The 21,319-nt window shown below is 45.7% G+C and overlaps 1 protein-coding gene across 2 annotated transcripts in view; it reads left to right on the forward strand.

The window, feature by feature from the left end:
* Positions 1–21,319, forward strand: part of NRP2 (neuropilin 2) — a 228,783-nt gene that overhangs the window by 115,078 nt on the left and 92,386 nt on the right. For both annotated transcript variants that reach the window (XM_084818435.1, XM_084818442.1), the window contains exons 8-9: positions 15,119–15,263; positions 18,323–18,672. In XM_084818435.1, coding sequence (XP_084674561.1) covers positions 15,119–15,263; positions 18,323–18,672 — 495 coding nt within the window. The remainder of the gene's footprint in view (positions 1–15,118; positions 15,264–18,322; positions 18,673–21,319) is intronic.

Consider the following 21,319-nt stretch of genomic DNA (forward strand, 5'->3'; position numbering starts at 1 on the left):
CAGGCCTTCCTGTCCTGCGCTCTCTCCCGGAGCGTGCTCAAGTTCATATTCATTGCATCCGTGATGCTATCTAGCCATCTCATCCTCTGCCGTCCCCTTCTCCTTTTGCCTTCAGTCTTTCCCAGCATCAGGGTCTTTTCCAGGGAGTTTTCTCTTCGCATTAGGTGGCCAAAATATTGGAGCTTCAGCTTCATTATCTGTCCTTCCAATGAGCACTCAGGGTTGATTTCCTTTAGGATGGACTGATTTGACCTCCTTGCAGTCCAGGGGACTCGTAAGAGTCTTCTCCAGCACCACAGTTCGAAAGCATCCATTCTTCGGCGCTCAGCCTTCCTTATAGTCCAGCTCTCACAGCCATACATTACTACTGGGAAAACCATAGCTTTGATTAGACGGACCTTTGTCGGCAAGGTGATGTCTCTGCTTCTTACTATGCTGTCTAGGTTTGCCATAGCTTTCCTCCCAAGGAGCAAGCGTCTTTTAATTTCAGGGCTACAGTCACCGTCTGCGGTGATCTTGGAACCCAAGAAAGTAAAATCTGTCACTGCTTCCATTTCTTCCCCTTCTATATGCCAGGAAGTGATGGGGCCAGATGCCATGATCTTCGTTTTTTTAATGTTGAGTTTCAAACCAGCTTTTGCACTCTCCTCTTTCACCCTCAACAAGAGGCTCTTGAGATCCTCTTTGCTTTCTGCCATTAGGGTGGTGTCGTCTGCATATCGGAGGTTGTTGATAATTCTCCCAGCAATCTTAATTCCGACCTTTGATTCATCCAACCCGGCATTTCTCATGATGTACTCTGCATATAAGTTAAATAAGCAGGGTGACAATATGCAGCCTTGTCGTACTCCTTTCCCAATTTTGAACCAATCGGTTGTTCCATGTCTGGTTCTGACTGTTGCTTCTTGACCCTCGTACAGGTTTCTCAGGAGACAGGTAAGGTGGTCTGGTACTCCCATCACTTTAAGAATTTGCCACAGTTTGTTGTGATCCACACAATCAAAGGCTTTAGCATAGTCAATGAAGCAGAAATAGACGTTTTTCTGGAATTCTCTTGCTTTCTCCATGATGCAGCGAATGTTGGCGATTTGATCTCTAGTTCCTCTGCCTCTTCGAAACCCAGCTTGTACTTCCGGTAGTTCTCGGTTCGCATACTGCTGAAGCCTAGCTTGTAGGATTTTGAGCATCACCTTGCTGGCATGTGAAATGAGCGCAATGGTGCGGTAGTTTGAACACTCTTTGGCGTTGCCCTTCTTTGGAATTGGAATGTAAACTGACCTTTTCCAGTCTTGTGGCCACTGTTGAGTGTTCCAGATTTGTTGGCATATTGAATGCAGCACTTTAACAGCATCATCTTTTAGGATTTTAAATAGCTCGGCTGGAATACTGTCATCTCCGCTAGCTTTGTTGTTACTAATGCTTCCTAAGGCCCACTTGACTTCACTCTCTAGGATGTCCGGCTCAAGTTCAGTGACCACACTATCATGGCTATCAGGGACATTCAGATCTTTCCTGTATAGTTCTTCTGTGTATTCTTGCCACCTCTTCTTAATCTCATCTGCTTCTGTTAGGTCCCTGCCTTCTTTGTCCTTTATCATGCCCGTCTTTGCACAAAACGTTCCCTTGAGATCTCCGATTTTCTTGAAGAGATCTCTAGTCTTTCCCATTCTGTTGTTTTCCTCGATTTCTTTGCATTGTTCATTTAAGAAGGCCTTCTTGTCTCTCCTTGCTATTCTCTGGAACTCTGCATTCAGTTGGGTATATCTTCCCCTTTCTCCCTTGCTTTTTGCTTCCCTTCTTTCGTGAGCTACTTGTAAAGCCTCATCAGACAGCCACTTGGCTTTCTTGCACTTCTTTTTCTTTGGGATGGATTTCGTTGCTGCCTCCTGAACAATGTTACGGACCTCCGTCCATAGTTCCTCAGGCACTCTGTCTATCAGGTCTAATCCCTGAAATCTATTCCTCACCTCCACTGTATATTCATCAGGGATATGATTTAGGTCATACCTGAACGGTTTAGTGGTTTTCCCGACGTTCTTCAATTTAAGCCGAAATTTTGCAAGAAGCAGCTCATGATGTGAGCCACAGTCAGCTCCAGGTCTTGTTTTTACTGACTGTATGGAGCTTCTCCATCTTTGGCTGCAAAGGACATAATCAATCTGATTTCGATATTGACCATCTGGTGACGTCCATATGTAGAGTCGCCTCTTGTGCTGTTGGAAAAGAGTGTTTGCTATGATCAGCATGTTCTCTTGGCATAACTCTATTAGCTTTTGTCCTGCTTCATTTTGTACACCAAGGCCATGCCTGCCTGTTATCCCGGTGATTTCTTGACTTCCTACTTTAGCATTCCAATCCCCTATGATGAAGAGGACATCTTTTTTTGGTGTTAGTTCTAGAAGGTGTTGTAGGTCTTCATAGAATCGATCAACCTCAGCTTCTTTGGCCTCAGTGGTTGGGGCATAGACTTGAATTACTGTGATGTTGAATGGTTTGCCTTGGATTCGTACTGAGATCATTCTATCATTTTTAAGATTGTACCCCAATACTGCTTTTCCCACCCTTTTGTTGACTATGAGTGCTACTCCATTTCTTCTAAGGGATTCTTGCCCACAATAGTAGATATGATGGTCACCTGAATTAAATTCGCCCATGCCTGTCCATTTTAGTTCGCTGATTCCCAAGATGTCGATGTTCAATCTTGCCATCTCATGTTTGACCACCTCCAGCTTACCTTGATTCATTGATCTGACATTCCAGGTTCCTAAACAATATTGTTCTTTACAGCATCGGATTTTCTTTTCACCACCAGACACATCCACAGCTGAGTGTCCTTTCGGGTTTGGCCCAGCCGCTTCACTCTTTCTGGCGCTACTTGGAAATACCCTCTGCTCTTCCCCAGTAGCATATTGGACACCTTCCGACCTGGGGGGCTCATCTTCCGGCGTCATCTCTTTTAGCCTTGTGATACGTTCCATGGGGTTTTCTTGGCAAGAATACTGGAGTGGGTTGCCATTTCCTTCTCCAGTGGACCACATTTTGTCAGAACTCTCTGCCATGACCTGTCCGTCTTGGGTGGCCCTGCACGGCATAGCTTATGGCTTCACTGAGTTACGCAAGCCCCTTCGCCACAACAAGGCAGTGATCCATGAAGGGGACAAGAGAATGGGTAGACGTTAAATAAAGAGGAGGATGAACAAGATTAAGGAGTGCTTATAGCAGTAGGGGATGGCTGTGTTGTTTTTCATAAGGAGTGGTGCAGCATTTGGGGAGGAGGAGAGGGGGAGGGCGGAAAGGGGATTGCTTACCACATACCTGGCCAGAACTGATTGAACTCTCCAAACTTCTCCTCCTCCTGCAACAGCAACAGGAAGAGGAGAGTGTCCTTTGCACATATGGAATGTAGTGGGCTGTCCCTCCCGCCCCCACCAAAATACCTGTGTGGAATAGGCAGCCCTTATTTAAATTAGGAACACCATTCCTGGAGGGTGGCTTACACGCATACATTGCAACAAGTGGGAACTTGTGAAAATGTTTTATGGGATGGGGGAAGAAGAGAAGTGGGACAAAGAGCAGGAAATCTCCCTCCACCCACCTGGGTCTATCGAAATGGATCTGGGGTCAACCACTGCAGCCTCCCTGCTCAAGCTGGGAGTCTCCCCAGACTCAGGAGACCTGCCCTTCTGCCCCAGCTTGGGCATGATTCCCTGCAATCTATCCACCAGCTCTCTGCTGGCTGAGGGTTCATCATACTTGGTCCCTGTTGGCCTTGGGGTATGGGAATGGGGAATGTCTGGGGCTGAACCCCAGAGCTGAAGGGACTTGCTCCAGATCTCTCCTGTCTCCTGTTTCAGCATCTAGTGCAGCCACACATGGGACACCCTCTTTATCCACAGAGGGAGGCAGTGATACATCGATCTAGAACTGGAACATCCCAAAGTGCTGAACATGGGTGTGGGAGGGGTATCAGCAGAGAGATGGGACTTGGTCTGGTTCAACTTCCTGACAGACATTGCATAAGACAGCCTTCCCCAAGCTAGTGCCCTCCAAATGTGTTAGGCTACAACTCCCATAATCCCACAGCCAGCTATGCTATGTTAGCTGTGACATCATGGGAGTTGAAGTCCAGCACATTTGGAGGGCACCAGCTTGGGGAAGGGTGGCATAATTCAGTGTTCCATCTCAGGGATGTCCCAGAGTGAGGCAACCCAACGGTCCTTACATTCAACCCATTCAACATGTCCACTTACACAGTCCCATTTTATATGCAGCAAACCAGTTTATCCCAAACAGCCTAAAATGTCAGAGTTTAATTTGAGGGCCAAGGGGAGATGGTATATACACCATATTCCTTTCACAGGTTTGAAACAGTCTCTGTGCAAATTAACGTTTTGGCATTTAGCGAACATACTGGGCTGTGTGGTGCATGCAGAGCAAGAGTGACATTTCCAAGGCCAGCAGCTACTCTGGTGTTTCCTGTGGCTTGGGTTAACTTAGTTAACTTTGTGCCTCACTTCTTTGCTCTAAGAGATGAAGCAAGATGTGCCTTCCATGTGCTTTGAAATCTATTGGAGAGAAAGAACGAAAGAGCCTAAAATAACAGTGAAGTGACATTGGCAGGCACCTGAGTGGTGTGCTGTTCTTAACACTTCAGGAGGCTGTGAATTGCTAATGTATTACTCCTGCATCCTGCCTTCACTCCATGGGGCACAGAATGGCATTTTGCCATTGCAACAACCCTATGAAGTAGGATGGGCCAAGAGATGGTGACTGCTCAGTGTGTTTCATAGCCAAGTAGGGATTTCAGCTGAGGTTCCCCAAGCCCAATCCTCTTGCCCAGGAATGCACAGCCTGCATTGCATTTTGATTTAGTGGGGCGTAGCAGCTGCGGATGGTAGCCCACCGTGCTTAACAACTCCCCACTTTTTGCTGTCTGCCTGGGACCACAAAACTGGGGAGTTTTTAACTGCCTGGCAGTCCAAAATACAAAATATGACCACTAGACTGCATCTGGCTTAGTGGATCACCAGATGTACAAGCCTGATCTAGTCACTACTCCGCACTGGATAGGTGAAATAACTATTCTTATAGAGCAGGCTCCCCCAACCTTGCGCCCTCTAGTTGTTTTGGACTACAACTCCCATCAGCCCCCAGCCAGCATGGCCAATTATCAGGGATGATGGGAGATGTAGTCCATAACATCTCGTGGGCACCATGTTGTGGAAGGCTGGTGTAAGAGGATATCTGGGGTGAAAATTTTCCTTTGATTTCATTTATAGAACGTTAGATAATCACATAGGGTAAGGAAGAGGGGATGTGCTTCCAAATTAATCCTGTTGAATCACCATACAGGATCACACTAGATTTGAAGAGGTCAGCCATTTCTGTTGTTCATGTGTCTGCCCTGGTCACGTACAGATTGGGGGAATAACGGGGTGTGGGGAGTTAGGTGTGGCGAATGGGCTACCATAGAATTGGGACTTGTTAAATACCACATTTTATTCGCTAAACACATGCTGTACAACACTTTTTTGGGGGTCCATGGCTCACGTTGCAATCTTGGAAATATGCAGACTGACTGTAGATTGTGTCAAAGTCCGTGTTCAGTCTGGAAGGCGTGAACTGGTAAATCCTGATAAAAAATGAACTGAAACAAATTTCTCATATATTCCTAGGTTCAGCTCAGCTTCTCAGTGTGTCCCTTTTCCTGCGAAGATTAGACCCTCACCCACCCTTTGCTTCATAAGTGAGTGGAGCAGAAGCTTTAAACAGAGCTGGTAGTGTCATCCCCCCCTCCCCCCAGTTATCTCTGCTTCAGTGTGAATGGAAGTGGAAATAAAGCAAATAACCCCTGTTGGTCCACAGAGGCACTGGTCACGTGAGCATAATCTTAAATTAGTTGCAGGGTAGGAGGCCAGTTCTCTTTCACACTCGTAGTCCTAGTGCAGCCTTCCCCGACCTTGGGTCCCCGGATGTTGCTGGACTCCAGCTGCCATCATTCCTTTGATCACCGTGGCTTGGCATGATGGAAGTTGTAGCCCCAAACCTCTGGAGGGACCCAAGGTCGGAAAAGTCAGTTCTAGTGGATAAAGGTTGGTTCACATGTTACACTCAGACACCCTTTTAACGCATGTGGCTTGCTCTCCTGGACTGTGTCACCTAAGAGGAGGGAACCCATGCAGTGCTGCAGATCAACTTGAGGATGCTGTAGGCATAGCAACTGAACTGCAGTATTGTGTGAGTTCACTTCTCATGTAAGTAGATCACTCGCATGAGATGGAAAGTGCACAGATCACCATCCATATATAATATAGGAATTAGTCTTAAGGTCAGGCCTGTTTCTTCTTTATTTTCCCTTCTGAATCTTCATGTGCCTGAAATTTCCCTGCTCCTTATTTGAAGTTCTGCCTCTCTGTCAGAAAGATCATGTCCGCGGGCTTCCCCCCTTTTCTCCTTCATGCTTCTCCATCTGAAGTCCTGAAGCCCTAATCCTGTTAGTGTTTTTCTGCCTCTATGGGGGTAACATAATCCTGCATTAAATCTAAGAAGTCCAGGAAGGCAGGCCCAGGCACACATACATACAGAGAAGTTTCTTCCAAACGCTCATCCCCTCCCAAAAAATACAACCCCGCTCCTTTTAATGTCCTTAGAAACTCTTGATGACAAAACCAGCACTAAAAAACAAATAAAGCTGAAGGGTCTTGGGGATCATAAACTGCTTCTTGGATGTAAGGTCTCCCCCCTCCTTTGTTTTCGGTTCTGACGCTGCAGCTGGCAGGATTCCCATACCCACTGGAATGAATGCAGCTTAAAAAAACCAAAATGCTGAGGTGACAAGGGAACATTTTAAGATGAAGAGCAGCATGAGTTTGATTTGCACTTGAGGAGCATTGGCGTGTGTGTGGGAGCGAGGGATATACTCACAACATCCAGCCATGTCGTTTTCCACACTCCCTTGGTGTTTTAAAGCAAATTAATGATGTCAGTCAGATTTTATTGATCATTGGGACACTTCTGTGTGTCAGGTAGCCAAAAAGAGAATGCTAAATGTATGTATAGAAATGTATGTGGTGGAAGCAGGATGGGGTGGGATGTGCATATCTTCAGGGCAGTCGCAGTCAAAAACAGCTTTCCTTAGGATGCAAAGGAAGAAGTTCAGCAGATAAATGGAAAAACCATTAACAAATTGAAATGTTTTATACTATATAAGTTTAAAGTTTAAACACTGCCCTTAACTTTGCCCTCCCCCCTCCATGATGTAGAATTAATATACAGAATTAATGTTTTTTCTCTGTGCAGCATCCAGGCAATGTTGCTTTCCATCCTCCCAAAGCCTAACCTGCAACCCTGAGGGCTCCCTCTTTTGTGGCCTCCACATCCTTCCCTTCCCTTTCTGCTTTCCTTGATCACAATATGCCCTGTGAGAGAAGATCTGGAAGGGCAAAGGGCAATTCTCTATTCCACACACTTCCCCTTACCTCCTTGTGACCCACACAGCTGAAAGCAGCCTATCAGGGACTCTGTAAGCCTGTTTTGCTGGCTGCTTGGGACTGCGGGAACAATTGAGATGTCATGGACTTGGCAAGCTGCATTACGTTGTTCAGCAGAAGCCATACTTTAACTGCATGGGAGTATCATGTGGCTCAAGAAGAGTGTACCAGGAATGCCCCACTACAGCAAATGAGCAGAGTTAAGAGGAGAAAAGGTTTCACCCTGGCCTCCCTTCACATGGGCGTACACTTTAGGAAAACAGGTTTCCATCAGCTAAGTATCTGACATGGCATAAAGGATGATTGGGATGAAAGGTTTAAAATCTGGACAAGTGTGTGAAGTTCAGATGTTTTATGCTTGTGTGTTGAGAAGAACAGCAAAAAATACTTTTTAGAAACTCTGAGCTGTGCGTGTTTTCCTTTAATAATATAACTGGGTGATGCTGTGTGTGCCTTGGGAAGCTGCCTGTTTGCATTTAGTTCCAATATAAACTAGGGAGTGGGGGTGCAGTGTGCTCTCAGCAATATATCAAATACAAGGATCCCAGAAGAGGAGAAAGCAGAGCTTGAGTTTTCCAAACATACTTTGATTTTTGGAGCCAGTCTGAAGAAACTTGAAACAGTCCTGATATCCAGAATGCTTTGAGCACTAAGCCTGTGAAGATCAGATTCTCTATGGATTCTCAAGTTTGGATGCCAAACACACCAGAGTAGGAGCTAGTTGCTTTGCATTTATTTATTTATTTATTTATTTATCTATCTATCTATCTATCCATCCATCCATCCATCCATCCATCCCCTTCAGGAAGGCAGACTCCAACCAGGCAGAGACACATGATATACAAGTTACGCTTCATACCAGCCCAAAGATGAGTTAGGCCAGAGATGGTAGGGTAGCCACATTACAGTATCCGTGCCTTATCTTTTAAATTTGCCAATACAGTGAGACATGAAATCAGTGCGGCTCCTCCCAGCCATTCCTCCTATGGCTGCTCCCCACTCCCACCCATTGTATAGCATGTTTAGAGTGAGGGTGGATGACAGAATTGGGGGAATATGTGAAGGGATTTTGGCAATCGTAGGCCACCAACAATATACTACTTTTTAAGAGAATTGGAAGTAGTAGATAGTGACTTCACTGCACACACCCTAATTTATTTTGCCCCAGCATGGCTTCTAAACAAACAGGTTTTGCCGATGTTTGGGTGGGATGGGGTTGAATAAAAACACCCTAAGCATTGTCACATACCACCTTCAGGTTTCTGACAAAAATCTGATTTATCTCCAGCCTTAACCTGCATCAAGATAGGGATGAATGGATCTGTCTATTTCTGGTCTGTGTCACCTTTACTTGTGTTTATTTCTAAGTCTGTTTCATCCTGTTTCCTCATTAATCTGAGATTTTTTTTTAAAAAAAACCACCTACAATGTTACAAGGTAGTCTGAGTGCTGCCTTAGAAATAAAAATCCTCATCTTCATTTGCAGGTAATAGCTGTCCCGAGCAGCTTCAAAATGGGGCCACAAATGCCCCTGGGAGTGCCATGACATGGTAACAGGCCATCCCTCTCAGGGGCATTGTATGGAAAAATGATGGCTGCTAGGCCAGCCATTGGTTGTTTTGGTACAATGTCCCTGAGAGAGACAGCATGTTGCCACATTGTATTACTCCTAGGGCCCTTTGCAGCCCTATTTTGAAGGTGGTGGCGGCAGCAGCCAGGCTTTTTAGCTGGGGGGGGCGGGGGGGGGCTGAGAGCAAAAAAGGGGGGGAGGATAGAGGATTTTTTTTTAAGCAACCCTTAGAGAACTGCATTGCAAAATTCAGAGTGGTATGAAATCCGAAGGGGAGGGACGTTCTAGTCCAGGAGGTACCAGTCAGGTCAGTTTGCTTTGGAATATGTGCAGATTGAATTCCTCTGGCACTCCTACATCCAGTTGGCTTGCTTGAGAATTGGTGAGAAGGTGGGGAGAGGGGTGGGCTTTACCAACAAGTAGGATGAGCAGTTAAGGAAGACAGGGCTCCTTTAGTAAAAGGGGGAATTTTAGAAGACGAGACTTGTCCTGCAGAGATCGGCTGGTGGGCCAGTTGGCAGGCATCAGGAGTGCTGAATCCACAGTACCCAGCACTTGAAGAAATCCCTCTTCCTGGGAGCATCCTGATCCTAAACATCAAGGAGAGTGATACGTGAAGCCGTCTTGAACTTGGAAAGCAAACTTGGGGAATGTGATCAAGATAATGTTGCAGGGGCTTTTAGTGGCACTAGTTTGTAACAAAGGCACTGTCAAGAGGAGCGACAAAGACACTGAAGCTGTATAGAATTTAAGAGATAATATTGTTGCCTTTTAAACTCCTTGAAATAAATGCTGGAAGTAATTCAGTTTGGATGTTGTGCTCTGTATCACTCTCTGTGGAGTAGCAGGGAGAATATTATTGCTCAGGAGAGGGTGAAGCCCTGGATAACAGCGGCTGCTCCCTGGCCTTTGAAATGGCACAGTCTGTCTAGGAGTGCTGTGTTTGATTTTTATTGCAAGTTACACACACCTAAATCCTGCAATTTCTGGAGGTAAGGCCAGGATAAGAAGAATTCAGAAACCTTCAGGTTTTGCCCATCTGTTTGGAATTAGGCACCTGGCTGAATCATGGTGTATCTAGTGAATGTAGCCTGAAGTTGTGATGCAGCAGTAAAGTTGTTAACACTTCTTTTTTCCAGCTTTGAAATTAGACCCCTATCTGAGGGCTATCGATCAGGCTTGCAGAAAGGATCGATAAAGATGATGCACCCATAAAACTCCCCCCTCCCCCATTCCTCCAACTCTTATAAGGGTATAAATGAGGAAATGAGAGTTGCTAAAGTTAATAGCATGCTGCACCACTTCAGATAAAGAATTACCTCATATAACTTTCACACGGCAAAGGAGGCTTTAAAAAAAATAGTGTGTAAACTAAGGAAATAAGTTCGATAAGGAGCAATCACCATATGGAACACATCAGAAGAGAAGGTGGCTGAAAGGGGGGAAAGATAAATAAATTTCAGAGACACCTAGATATGTGTTTGGAGAAGGAAGAGGTTGAAGCAAAAGTTGAGAAAGCAGCAAAGTAGGATTAGGAGGGAAATTGGAAGAGGGGCAGGCACGAAGGCCAGATGGGTCTCTCTTGTCTTAAGTTCTTAGATGATATGCTGCAGATCAGCTTTGTGGGTAGATGCAAAGCTGCAGGCTTTACTACAGTGTCGAAATATATCCTTGCACACGCTCTTGGATAGTGGCACACATGAAGACCACTCACAGCAGATACTGATGCTTCCAGGCCTCCTGCTGCAAGCAGGGTATTTGGTGACTGCTGAGCAAAGGAAAGGGGGGGGGGGTGTCTGCTGGGATAAAGTAGGATATTAAAAACACATCAACCATGCTGTGTTTCTAAACGGTACCAGCGTGATATATATTCTTTGGATTAGCATTTCTGTTCCACCCTAAATCTACTCCAAATCCCAATTATCAACACAGATTTGCAGGCGAAGTCCTCACTGCAATATTGCTTGACTTCACTGTCCTAAAGGCAAGAGCCTACCACTACAAATGCCTGCTCTGGCTGTGGCATGGTTGTTAACAATGAAAATGGGCTGTCATGGATTTATCTCTGAGTCCTTCTGACCCTGCTAGTGCAGTCTCTTGAGTGGATGTGCTGGACTCCCAAGAGCCATTCATACAGGCTGATGAATTCTCCCTGTAGGCTTTTAAGTTTCAGTAATAATAGTAAATGTAATAATAATGATAGTGATAATAATCATAACCTCATTTGAACAGAATATTGTGAAGAAGAGCTCTGCTCCCATGCCAAACCCGAGATAAAAAAAAATTCTGGATGTATTTTGCATATGCCTTTCCAGGCAATAATGATATCTTATTATACTCATATGGTGTCTTCCATTGTAATAATTCTGTTCCATCCCTGTGCCTGGCCAGTGTCAGCAGTGCTCACATTTGCTGGGGCCCAGATACCACTGAAGCACCTGCTGTTGGTCCTTGCCACTGCCCTCTCTCCTAGGATGTCCACATGGCTGCAATTTGCCACCCACATTAGCAAGAGGAATTTGGGGTGTGATCTACAGGTGTACAGTCAGAGCCAGAAATATTGGAACAAAGATAACTGTTTTGGCAGTTGGCCTCTGTACACCACCACGTTGAAGTCGAAAGGAAACACCCAGATGGGAGCAAAGTCAGGACTTTCAGCTGTAATGCAAGGGGTTTGGCAAAAGTGGGGCACTAACCATTCAGGAAGGACAGCCAGTGGCATACACACATCATTGGTGGCTCATAAGTAATGAAAGGAATGGCTGACAAGCAGCTGCATGGCCAGGTGTGGCCTGTTTACTAGATGCCCCATGACCAATCAAGCAGATAAAAGGCCTGCAGGTGGTTCTGAGTGTTACATTTGCATTTGGTAGCTATTCACTAGAGCTCCCAACATGAGTTCCAAAGAGGTGTCCATGCGAGTGAAGGAGTTCATCATTAGGCTGAGGAAACAAAATAAACCCATCAGAGAGATAGCAAAAACAGTGGGAGTGGCCAATACAACAGTTTGGAACATGCTGAAAAAGAAGGAATTAACTGACAAGCTCAGCAACAGCAAAAGGCCTGGAAGACCACAGAAGACAACTAAAGTGGATGACCGCAGAATTCTGCTCATGGTGAAGAGGAACCTTTCACAACATCTAGCCAGGTCAAGAATGCTCTTGCAGAGGTAGGCATGTCATTGTCAACATCTACAATCAAGAGATGGCTTTATGAATGTAAATACAGAGGCTTCACAACAAGGTGCAAACCACTAGTAATGCTCAAGAACAGACAGGCCAGATTAGCCTTTGCCAGCAAACACCTAAAAAAGCCTGCCCAGTTCTGGAATAAAATTCTTTAGACTGATGAAACCAAGATTAACTTGTACCAGAATGATGGGAAGAGAAAAGTATGGAGAAGGAAAGGAACAGCTCATGATCCAAAGCATACCACATCATCTGTCAAACATGGTGGAGGCAGTGTTATGGCATGGGCAGGTATGGCTGCCAATGGAGCCGGGTCACTGGTGTTTATAGATGACCTGACTGCTGATAAAAGCAGCAGGATGAATTCTGAAGTGTATAGGGCTATAATTTCTGCTCAGATCAGCCGAATGCTGCCAAACTGATAGGACGCCGCTTCATATTGCTGATGGATAATGACCCAAAATGTACAGCAAAAGCTACCCAAGAGTTTCTCCAGGCAAAGAAGTAGGATGTACGTGAATGGCCAAGTCAGTCACCTGATCGCAACCCAACAGAGCATGCTTTTCACTTCCTGAAGACAAGACTGAAGGCAGAAAGACCCACAAACAAGCAGCAGCTGAAGGCAGCTGCAGTAAAGGCCTGGCAAAGCATCTCGAGGGAAGAAACCAGAGAATGGAGGACAGGAAGGCCTGGCGTGCTATGGTCCATGGGGTCATGAAGAGTCAGACACGACTTAATGACTGAACAACAACAACATGGGTTTCAGACTTCAGGCAGTCATTGACTGCAAAGGATTTTCATCCAGGTATTAAAGGTGATCCTTAAGTTTGCAATGATGTTGGTTTGTTCCATTACTTATGAGCCCCCAACGATGGGGGGGGGGATGCCACTGGCTGTACTTCCTGAATGGTTAGTGCCCCACTTTTGTCAAACCCCTTGAATTACAGCTGAAAGTCCTGACTTCACTCCCATCTGGGTGTGTTTCCTTTCAACTTCAATGTGGTGGTGTACAGAGGCCAACTGCCAAAACAGTTACCCTTGTTCCAATATTTCTGGCCCTTACTGTAGCTTTTATAAAAACGTGAAATGACAGGTGCTGCCTGGAAGTAACAAACATTGTCCTGGACACCCCTTTCCCTTAATGTCAGATGGTTTTGAGGCTGGCTGTGGGAATGCAGTGATGAATTACACTGTGCATTCTTGAGGGCATCATCTTCTCATTTAAATTTATAGAAGCAACATCAGACTAGGAAGGCCCACACAAGCTCTATCTGCATGCTGTGATCTCTCGTGGTGCACATCAGTGCCTCTGTTCCCACGCTTCATGCTGGGGAATGGCTATCCCCATGCATTCGTGCAGAGAACAAGTTCATAGAGAGGACACTGCAGTTGTGATACATAGACTCTGGCAAACTATTTCTGCCCTGAGATGACTGAAGTTAATTGTTTCAAACCCAGGAAACATCTGCATTATCCCTTTAATGCTGGTTCCCCTGGAATATGAGGGAAATGCTGCTGGATCTTCAAACAATACCTTGTCTTGAATCCCAGGACTCTTAAGATTAAGTAGTTTAACTTTTGCTTTTCGGTCAGTGCTAGTTAGATTCAGTTCTACTTAATCCAACATTGAAGAGATACATGCAAAAGCAAATGCAAACTTGGCAGAGTTTCCTGCACCTAGCAAAATACATGCAAGAGAAAACTGTATGAAAACTGTATTATCTGGCTTGAAAAATAGACAGTGATTTAGCCATGAGACCCCCAAATTCTGGCATGCAGAGAATGTGTCCCAAAAGCACAGACTTGAATGGCCCAGGGTGGTAATGGTAGTTTTCTTCCTAGAATTTCTTTTTGTCTTTCCTCTTCTTCTGCACATAGAACACAAAGCCTGAAACAAAATATGCTGACACTAACCCAAGCTATTAAAATAGTGGAAGGAAGAGGGGGGGGAAACTGGTCCATATGGTAATTATTGATTATCGCCATCTGGTAAGACAGGAGTTTGTTTGAATAATACTGCAACATACGTTGCACCAAATGAAGATCTCGTTTAAATTGTTTTTATTTTGTGTGTGCGTGTATATGCAGGTGAGTGTGCATGGAAAGGAAATGACTGCCTTGCTTCTCTTTGGAAAGATTGGTTTGTACATGGCAGAAACTAAAGGATTCCAATTATAGCAATATTCCTTTATTAATCTGAATCTGCATCGGCAACATTTATGAAAGAGAATCATTATTACTACGCCCACTTTGTAAATATTGAAACTGAAGTACAAATGCATAGAGTCACTAGTTCAACTAATACTGCTAATCTTTGCTTGTATGCTCTATTTCAGGCAAGTGGGATCTAGATTTTAGGAGTGTTTTGAACATCTTGCGCTCCTTGGAATTATACCAAAGTACTGCAGACTTGCCCATCAAAAACCAGAAGCTCTTTTTATTTAATTGATTTGTCTGGGACTGCATTTAAGTTACTGTCCTGATGGAGTAGGACAGAGCTAAGGTCCCATCGGTCCTACTTAGTTTTGCCAGCTGGCCAGTAAAAAACAAAACCACACATCCTGGACTACTCTTTGCTTTTAACAGCAGCCTGATCGGAAGAAATCAGCAGATGAAGGTTTTCATGCCATAGAGTTAAACACCATAATCTGCAAACGTCTGTGGATTAGGGTGCTGTGAAAGGCAAAGAAATTGGGGCTAACTGAAAAGTTGGCAACCATAGCCCATTAACTTTTCTGCTGTTCTGCACTACCATTTGGACCATTGCCTTATTTCTTACCTCTCTCCTCTCTCCTCTCTCATCCCATTCTTTCTGATTTTGCTTAGGAAAAGGTAAAGCTATATTAACTCTCTCTTTCTCTCTCTTCCAGGTATTCCAGGCGAACACCGATGCTTCTGAAGTGGTTCTGAACAAGATCCATGCTCCAGTGCTGACTCGGTTTGTGCGGATCCGCCCCCAAGTTTGGCACAGTGGGATCGCCCTCCGACTGGAGCTCTATGGCTGTCGGATCACAGGTGTGCATTTTCAATTGTGCTTTTTTTGTTGAGTAAGACTCTCCAGCGTATGGCAGAGAGGCCACCAGCCAAGCTTGGGCTCTGCTCATGAATGTAGGACTTAGCCCAGTGGCAGCCACTGGCACCATGGAGGCAGCCTCCTGTGCAGAGACATCTGGAACTCTCTGAGACTTAACGCAGCTGGTTTATGTCATGACACTGTAGAAGTATAGGTTTGGGAGGCATCAGTCTAGTCTGGGAACATGGCCCACAAGCTGCAACCAGTCCACCAAGGCTTTTCCTCTGGAGGAAAGCCACCCTGCCCCAACCTGCAGCTGACGTAGTGTAGTATAAGCTACTTGTCACTCTCAACTTCAGCCACCCATCTGCAATATGGGGATAATAATACTCACCCACCTTACGAAGTTTTTTTTTTTTAAAAATCTGGGATGTTTTCAGGTGCTGTGCAACTGACACGGCTTGGATGTAAACCCAGTCAAGCAGAAGTGACAGAGGGCTGCTGGCATGCAAGCCCCTGCCCCCTCCCTTCTCTCTCTCTCTCTCTCTCACACACACACACACACACACACACACACTTCTAGGCAAGGATGAAGAACAACTGGAAACAGTGGCCTAGGGGATGGAGGCATTGGCAGACAGAGCAGGAAGGCATACAAACCTCTCTTGCCTGCCTGAGGAGACACCAGACAGGAATGGCTGAAGGAAAGACCTTCACTGGGGCCATGGTGCATATACAGAGGGATCTGCTGGTGTGTGAGGTGGGCCCTGGGCCCTGCAGTGAAAAAAGGGGCAGGCAGGGACTCGGGGGTCCCAGAAAGCCTGGCTCTGCTGCAACTGTGAACTCCGAGGCAGTGAGGGCAGAGGGAGGTGCTGTTTTGGCTCATGGTTAGAGAAGCACTTCAAACACTCCAGTGCACTATGTCCATACTAAAAACTGTTATTAAGACAGTCAGTCTGAAGGCCAAACTAGATATGCCTTAAAGGCGTCTTAAAAATTCGTCTTTCAAAACATGCACATTTTTAGAAACTTAACTAAAAGTGTTGGGGAGGTGGGCTGATAATTATCAAGATTGCAGCAGGCAGGGAAGGGAAGCTTAACCTTTCTCTGCTGTGGTCCTGATGAAAATTGCACCTTTGAAGTTGCGGTTTGCATTGGAAGGAAAGCCTCTGTTGGTACCTGTTGCAACCCCAATAATTGTCAGCTCCTGCCACCCCCACCCTTCCAGCAACTGCTGCTTGTATTGAAAAAGGAGCATGTTAAATTTGGCCCCAAGTCACACCATGGCAACAGCTCGTGGATGCACAAGTTTAATTGGTGGAGAAGGTCCTGGTGGCTCAGATGTAGCTCACGTTACTAAGTGTGATCCAGGGCTGGCCCAAGATATTTTGCTGCCTGAGGCAAAGGACAAGATGGTGCTCCCCCCCCCCCGCCCCAATTCCACCTACAGAAACTGACTGGATGGGCAGTTGAATCTTGAAGTAAGATTCAACACTGGGGATGGGACAGCACCCTTCGCCTCACCTGAGGGCAGCAGGCTAGCTTAGGAGCCACAGGGCAGGCTGCATGGTACACATATGTCTGTCTTCTAAAACCACCTGAGGTGATGACCTCACTCTGCCTAATGGTAGGGCCAGCCCTGTGTGGATCTAATCCATTGCTCTGCACTGTATCAGGATTCTCCATATTAGAACTGCTCAGGCATATTTGCTTGTATTATCCAAATTATGAGCAAGGTGGACAATGCCAGAAGTGTTTGTAGGTATTTCTCCACTCGCTCCATCTCTCCCAGTCATTAGCCAAAATGACTTGAGGAAAAATTCCCTCATGTTCTAAAATATGACAGTGTCAGAGACTGAGGATTAAAGAAAAACACATCTGCCAAAGGTCACCATCTCCTCAAAGAGACGCAGAGAGAACATTCTAGCTGCCTTCCTACTAGACTCCGCACCAGTTCATGTACACATTCATGTACATCACCCGATTTCTCTGTACTTGATGATTCACAGCGGAATGTATAAACGGAATCTATTGAGAAGAATGAGGTGATATAAAAGTCCTCTAGGACTAGATGATCTCTGGTGCCATTCCAATCATGGGGTGGGTAATACTTGCAGCAGCTGAGAGGTTGGCAGACTTGTAACAAAGAGGGACAACTCACAGGGTAAGGACCCAGTTGGCCCTTCAGTCTCTAATCTGTGGTCGGTGATAATGGCTCATTCAAAGCAAAGGGGGGAAATAAAATATTTTTGTTTTTTCATATGTGCAAATCATCTGTCGAAGTTGTAGTCATCCAGTGATGGGAAATCATATGATGTTCATGCATGGGCCAACAAGCTCTACCCCATGCACCATTTTGGTATGGGGTGGTGATGTGAAGCCATCACAACTAGCTTCTTTTGGCATGGCAGTCAGACAACTGAATACTCTGATGTGTGGAGATTACAGCTCACACTTCTTAGCTCAACCCCTTTTGAAGAATTTCCAGAACATTCTGAGCGAAGGTCATCACTCACATTTTAGACTTGTTGGAGTATTTGCAGGACTGTTTCTCCCCTTACCGCCACCCCCACATTAGTTGTGGTACCAATGGTATTTTCCTGCCACGTTAAAAGGCCATATGAGCCAAGCCTTCCTCTGAATTGTTTCATATTATGGTCTGCAGTTGTGGTTTCTCTCTCATTTGAACGGACTTAACTGGTATTTATTTTTAAAGAGAACTGAAGCAGCAGCAGGAGCAGCCAGGATGCTGTTGCTGGACGTGGTTTTTTACTGACTTGGGAGACTGGGGGCGGGGAAGGCCAGGCTGGCTGGAAGCTGAGAGCCATTTGGATGAAGATTACGATAGCGAGGATGTTCTGAGCGCCCATCGAGGGGCCCCTGCAGCCCGTGATGGCTGTTATAAAGTCAAGCACAGCTGGTTTAAGTGTTTTGACATTTCAGTGCCTAGCAGTTAGTCGCAGTGGGATGTTACTCCTCCCGTGCTGTTCTGGTGCTTACATCATAAACCTAATTTTGTGTCATACTCATTTCTCTCCTCACCCTGCTCCTTTTCACACAGATTCACCCTGTTCAAACATGCTGGGGATGCTTTCTGGGCTCATTCCAGACTCCCACATCTCAGCTTCCTCTACCAGAGAGTATCACTGGGTCCCCAGCGTCGCGCGGCTGGTCAGCAGCCGCTCAGGATGGTTCCCACGCATCCCTCAAGCGCAACCTGGGGAGGAGTGGCTGCAGGTTGACCTGGGAGTCCCAAAGAATGTGAAAGGAGTGATCATCCAAGGGGCCCGAGGTGGCGACAGCATCAGTGTGGCGGAGGCTCGAGCTTTTGTGAAGAAATTTAAAGTGGCCTACAGCATGAACGGGAAAGATTGGGAATCTATACAGGACCCCAAAACAATGCAACCTAAGGTAGGACCTCTCAGCTGGAAAGCAGCGACTGATATGACTCTGCTGTGGACAAACCTTTTTTTTCTTATTTGTTTCTTGCCCTGCAGATGTGTTTCTTTCTTCATGGTGAGATTTACCATGGCTGGATACACCCCAGTAGGAGCGTATGGTTTAGGAGACATGAAAGGAACCATTCATTTGTTCACAGTCCTTGTGTAAACCACAATACTGCCTTAAATGTCACACGCCACCGCCTGGCCCAGTTGCCCTTTTGAGTAATAAAGAATAGCCAACCTATCCCATTTGGGGCATGCCTGATTACATGACAGTACTTGTCAAGTGGGAGGGGGAGGAGACGCTTCCTTCCTTGAGTCCTACCCATTCCCTGAGGAGGTCAGAAAGTTCCTGCTGGTGCAGCAGCAGGATAATCCTTCTGTAGTTGAAAAACATGAGCACTCAGGAGCTGGGAAGAGGCTTGGAGCCTACTTCACCCCTCTCTGGCTGAGGCCTGCCTCTCACTGAGATGGTAAACCTGTGCATGGGCTTTTCCACTTCAGATTGCAGCTGGAGGCTCACATGCTTGAATGGCCCTTCATACCAGCTCCCTACTCTCTGTACATAGAAAACCAGATGTCAGAGAGAAGGGTTTTAGTCTACTCTCTTTTCCTCCAGCATGCTAGTTTTCCATATTAACTTATTAAAAAAAATGTCGGGCTAATGTTAAATCCCTCCCACTCGCAACTTGATCATGCTGTTGCCAAATCTGAAGTTTGGGAGGAATTTTGATGACTTGGGGAGCGGAAGCAAGAACAAAGGGCAAAGTAAGCAACAGAGTTAGCAGTAGCGGCAGCTGTGCGCATTATTGCTGCTAGGGGCCACTCCCACCACCACCACCACCACCCACGAAATACTCTAGAAGAGTGAAGGCAGGAAGCATTGTCCTCACTCTGTTTGCCTCATGAGTGTTCCTTCCCTTTTTTAAAAAAGAGTGTTCCTGGTTCTATGTACAGCCCAGACACAGGTTTACCATCTAGGCATCAGTCTCTACAAGATGCAGAAAGAGGTGGGGACAAGGTGGTAGTCTTGAAGTGGTAAAGAAGACTGTACTACTTCAGGCTGCAAGTAGGAGACAGACACCCCTCCCCTTTAGCTAATCTTATAGGCAAGTGAGAAAATTAAAATTATGTCAAAATTACACATATTAATTATCAAAATATTTAAAACATGATATTCAGCTTTTCACTCCCAGGACACGTGAATGAGGAGTCCACAAAGAAATGGACCTGTTAGAATAGTGGCTGTCACAAATTGAGGGCACAGGGCCCAATATTTCTTCAAGAGGCCTCATCAGCTGGGTGAACAGCCAAGTCTGCACAAAAAAGGAGGACATTGACCATTTATTATGCTGTGCTCTTGCTAAAGTTTTAGGCCAGCAAATATTAAAGGCAGCTGCTGGTGTGATCACATCACTCCAGTGCTGAAGGAGTTGCACTGGTTACCAGTTGTTTTCTGGGCCAAATTCAAGGTGTTGGTTTTGACCTTTAAAACTGCATATGGTTCCGGCCCAGCCTATCTCAAGGAGCGCCTCCAGCAACACCAGACAGGCTGCTCAACGAGATCAGCCTCAGATGACCTTCTCTCTGTCCCATCAGCCAGGACAGCTAGGCTGGTGAGGACGAGGGAGAGGGCCTTCTCTGTGGTGGCCCCCACTCTATGGAACTCCCTCCCTAGGGAACTCTGCTATGCCCCCTCTTTAATGAGCTTCTGCCACGCATTGAAAACTTGGTTGTTCAGGCAGGCATTTGTGGTGGGTTAGGGTATTTTTAAATAATGTTTTAATGTATAATTTCACTGTTTTAAATTGTACTGTTGTACATCGCCCAGAGGGGCCAGGTGACCAGCCAGATGGGCGATTAAGAAATTTAATACATACATACATACACACGTTGTATGATCAAAAATATTTTAGGCACCATGTATGAGGGAGTGCTTGAGTATATTGAAGGTTCTGCTACATTTTTCCCCCATTGGGGTGATGTATTTTATCTGTTTGAAGGCCTGAGGATCAAATTCCTATAGAAACACAAGTAGTACATTTGGCTTCAAAGAGAGATGCCCTTCGGAATACTGTGGAAATGTGGGGCAAAAGACCCATTCAAAACAGAGAGCCAGAAGCCAGTTGTGTTTACACAAGATGTAAGGAGAGCTATACCAGATTGGAGTTGGTCTATCTGACATCAGGATCTGGCTAAGAGGATGCACGTTCTGTGCCAAAGCATGCTGTGTGGTTTTGTCAAATGGACTCCATTCCACCTGGCAACAGCATATTTTTCTCTTGCATGAAACTTCTTTCGGTTTGGCCACAAGCTCTGGTGCAGGGAGGCAATAGGGAGGTGGGAGGGGAGGCAGCATGGCCTAATTCTGAAGCAAAGTGACAATGCCATATTTTGACCAGACAGTCAAAACTGCCTCTCAGGTACTTGCCCTCCAGATCAAATTTGTTTTTAAGATAACCATCTTGGCTTTTTCATTTTGTGTACAACACTATGGGATTTTTCTTCTCTGGTTTTTATTTGCACAGCTGTCCACTACAGATATCAGAAAGCTATGCTGTGTTTTACTCATGAATCTCTATCACGGCTAACATAAGGTCATTAAGATCTGTTTT

The sequence above is a fragment of the Heloderma suspectum genome, chromosome 1 (genome assembly GCF_057233095.1).
Source record: "Heloderma suspectum isolate Gila_16-S chromosome 1, 16-S_ref, whole genome shotgun sequence".
In the NCBI taxonomy this organism is placed as follows: domain Eukaryota; kingdom Metazoa; phylum Chordata; class Lepidosauria; order Squamata; family Helodermatidae; genus Heloderma; species Heloderma suspectum.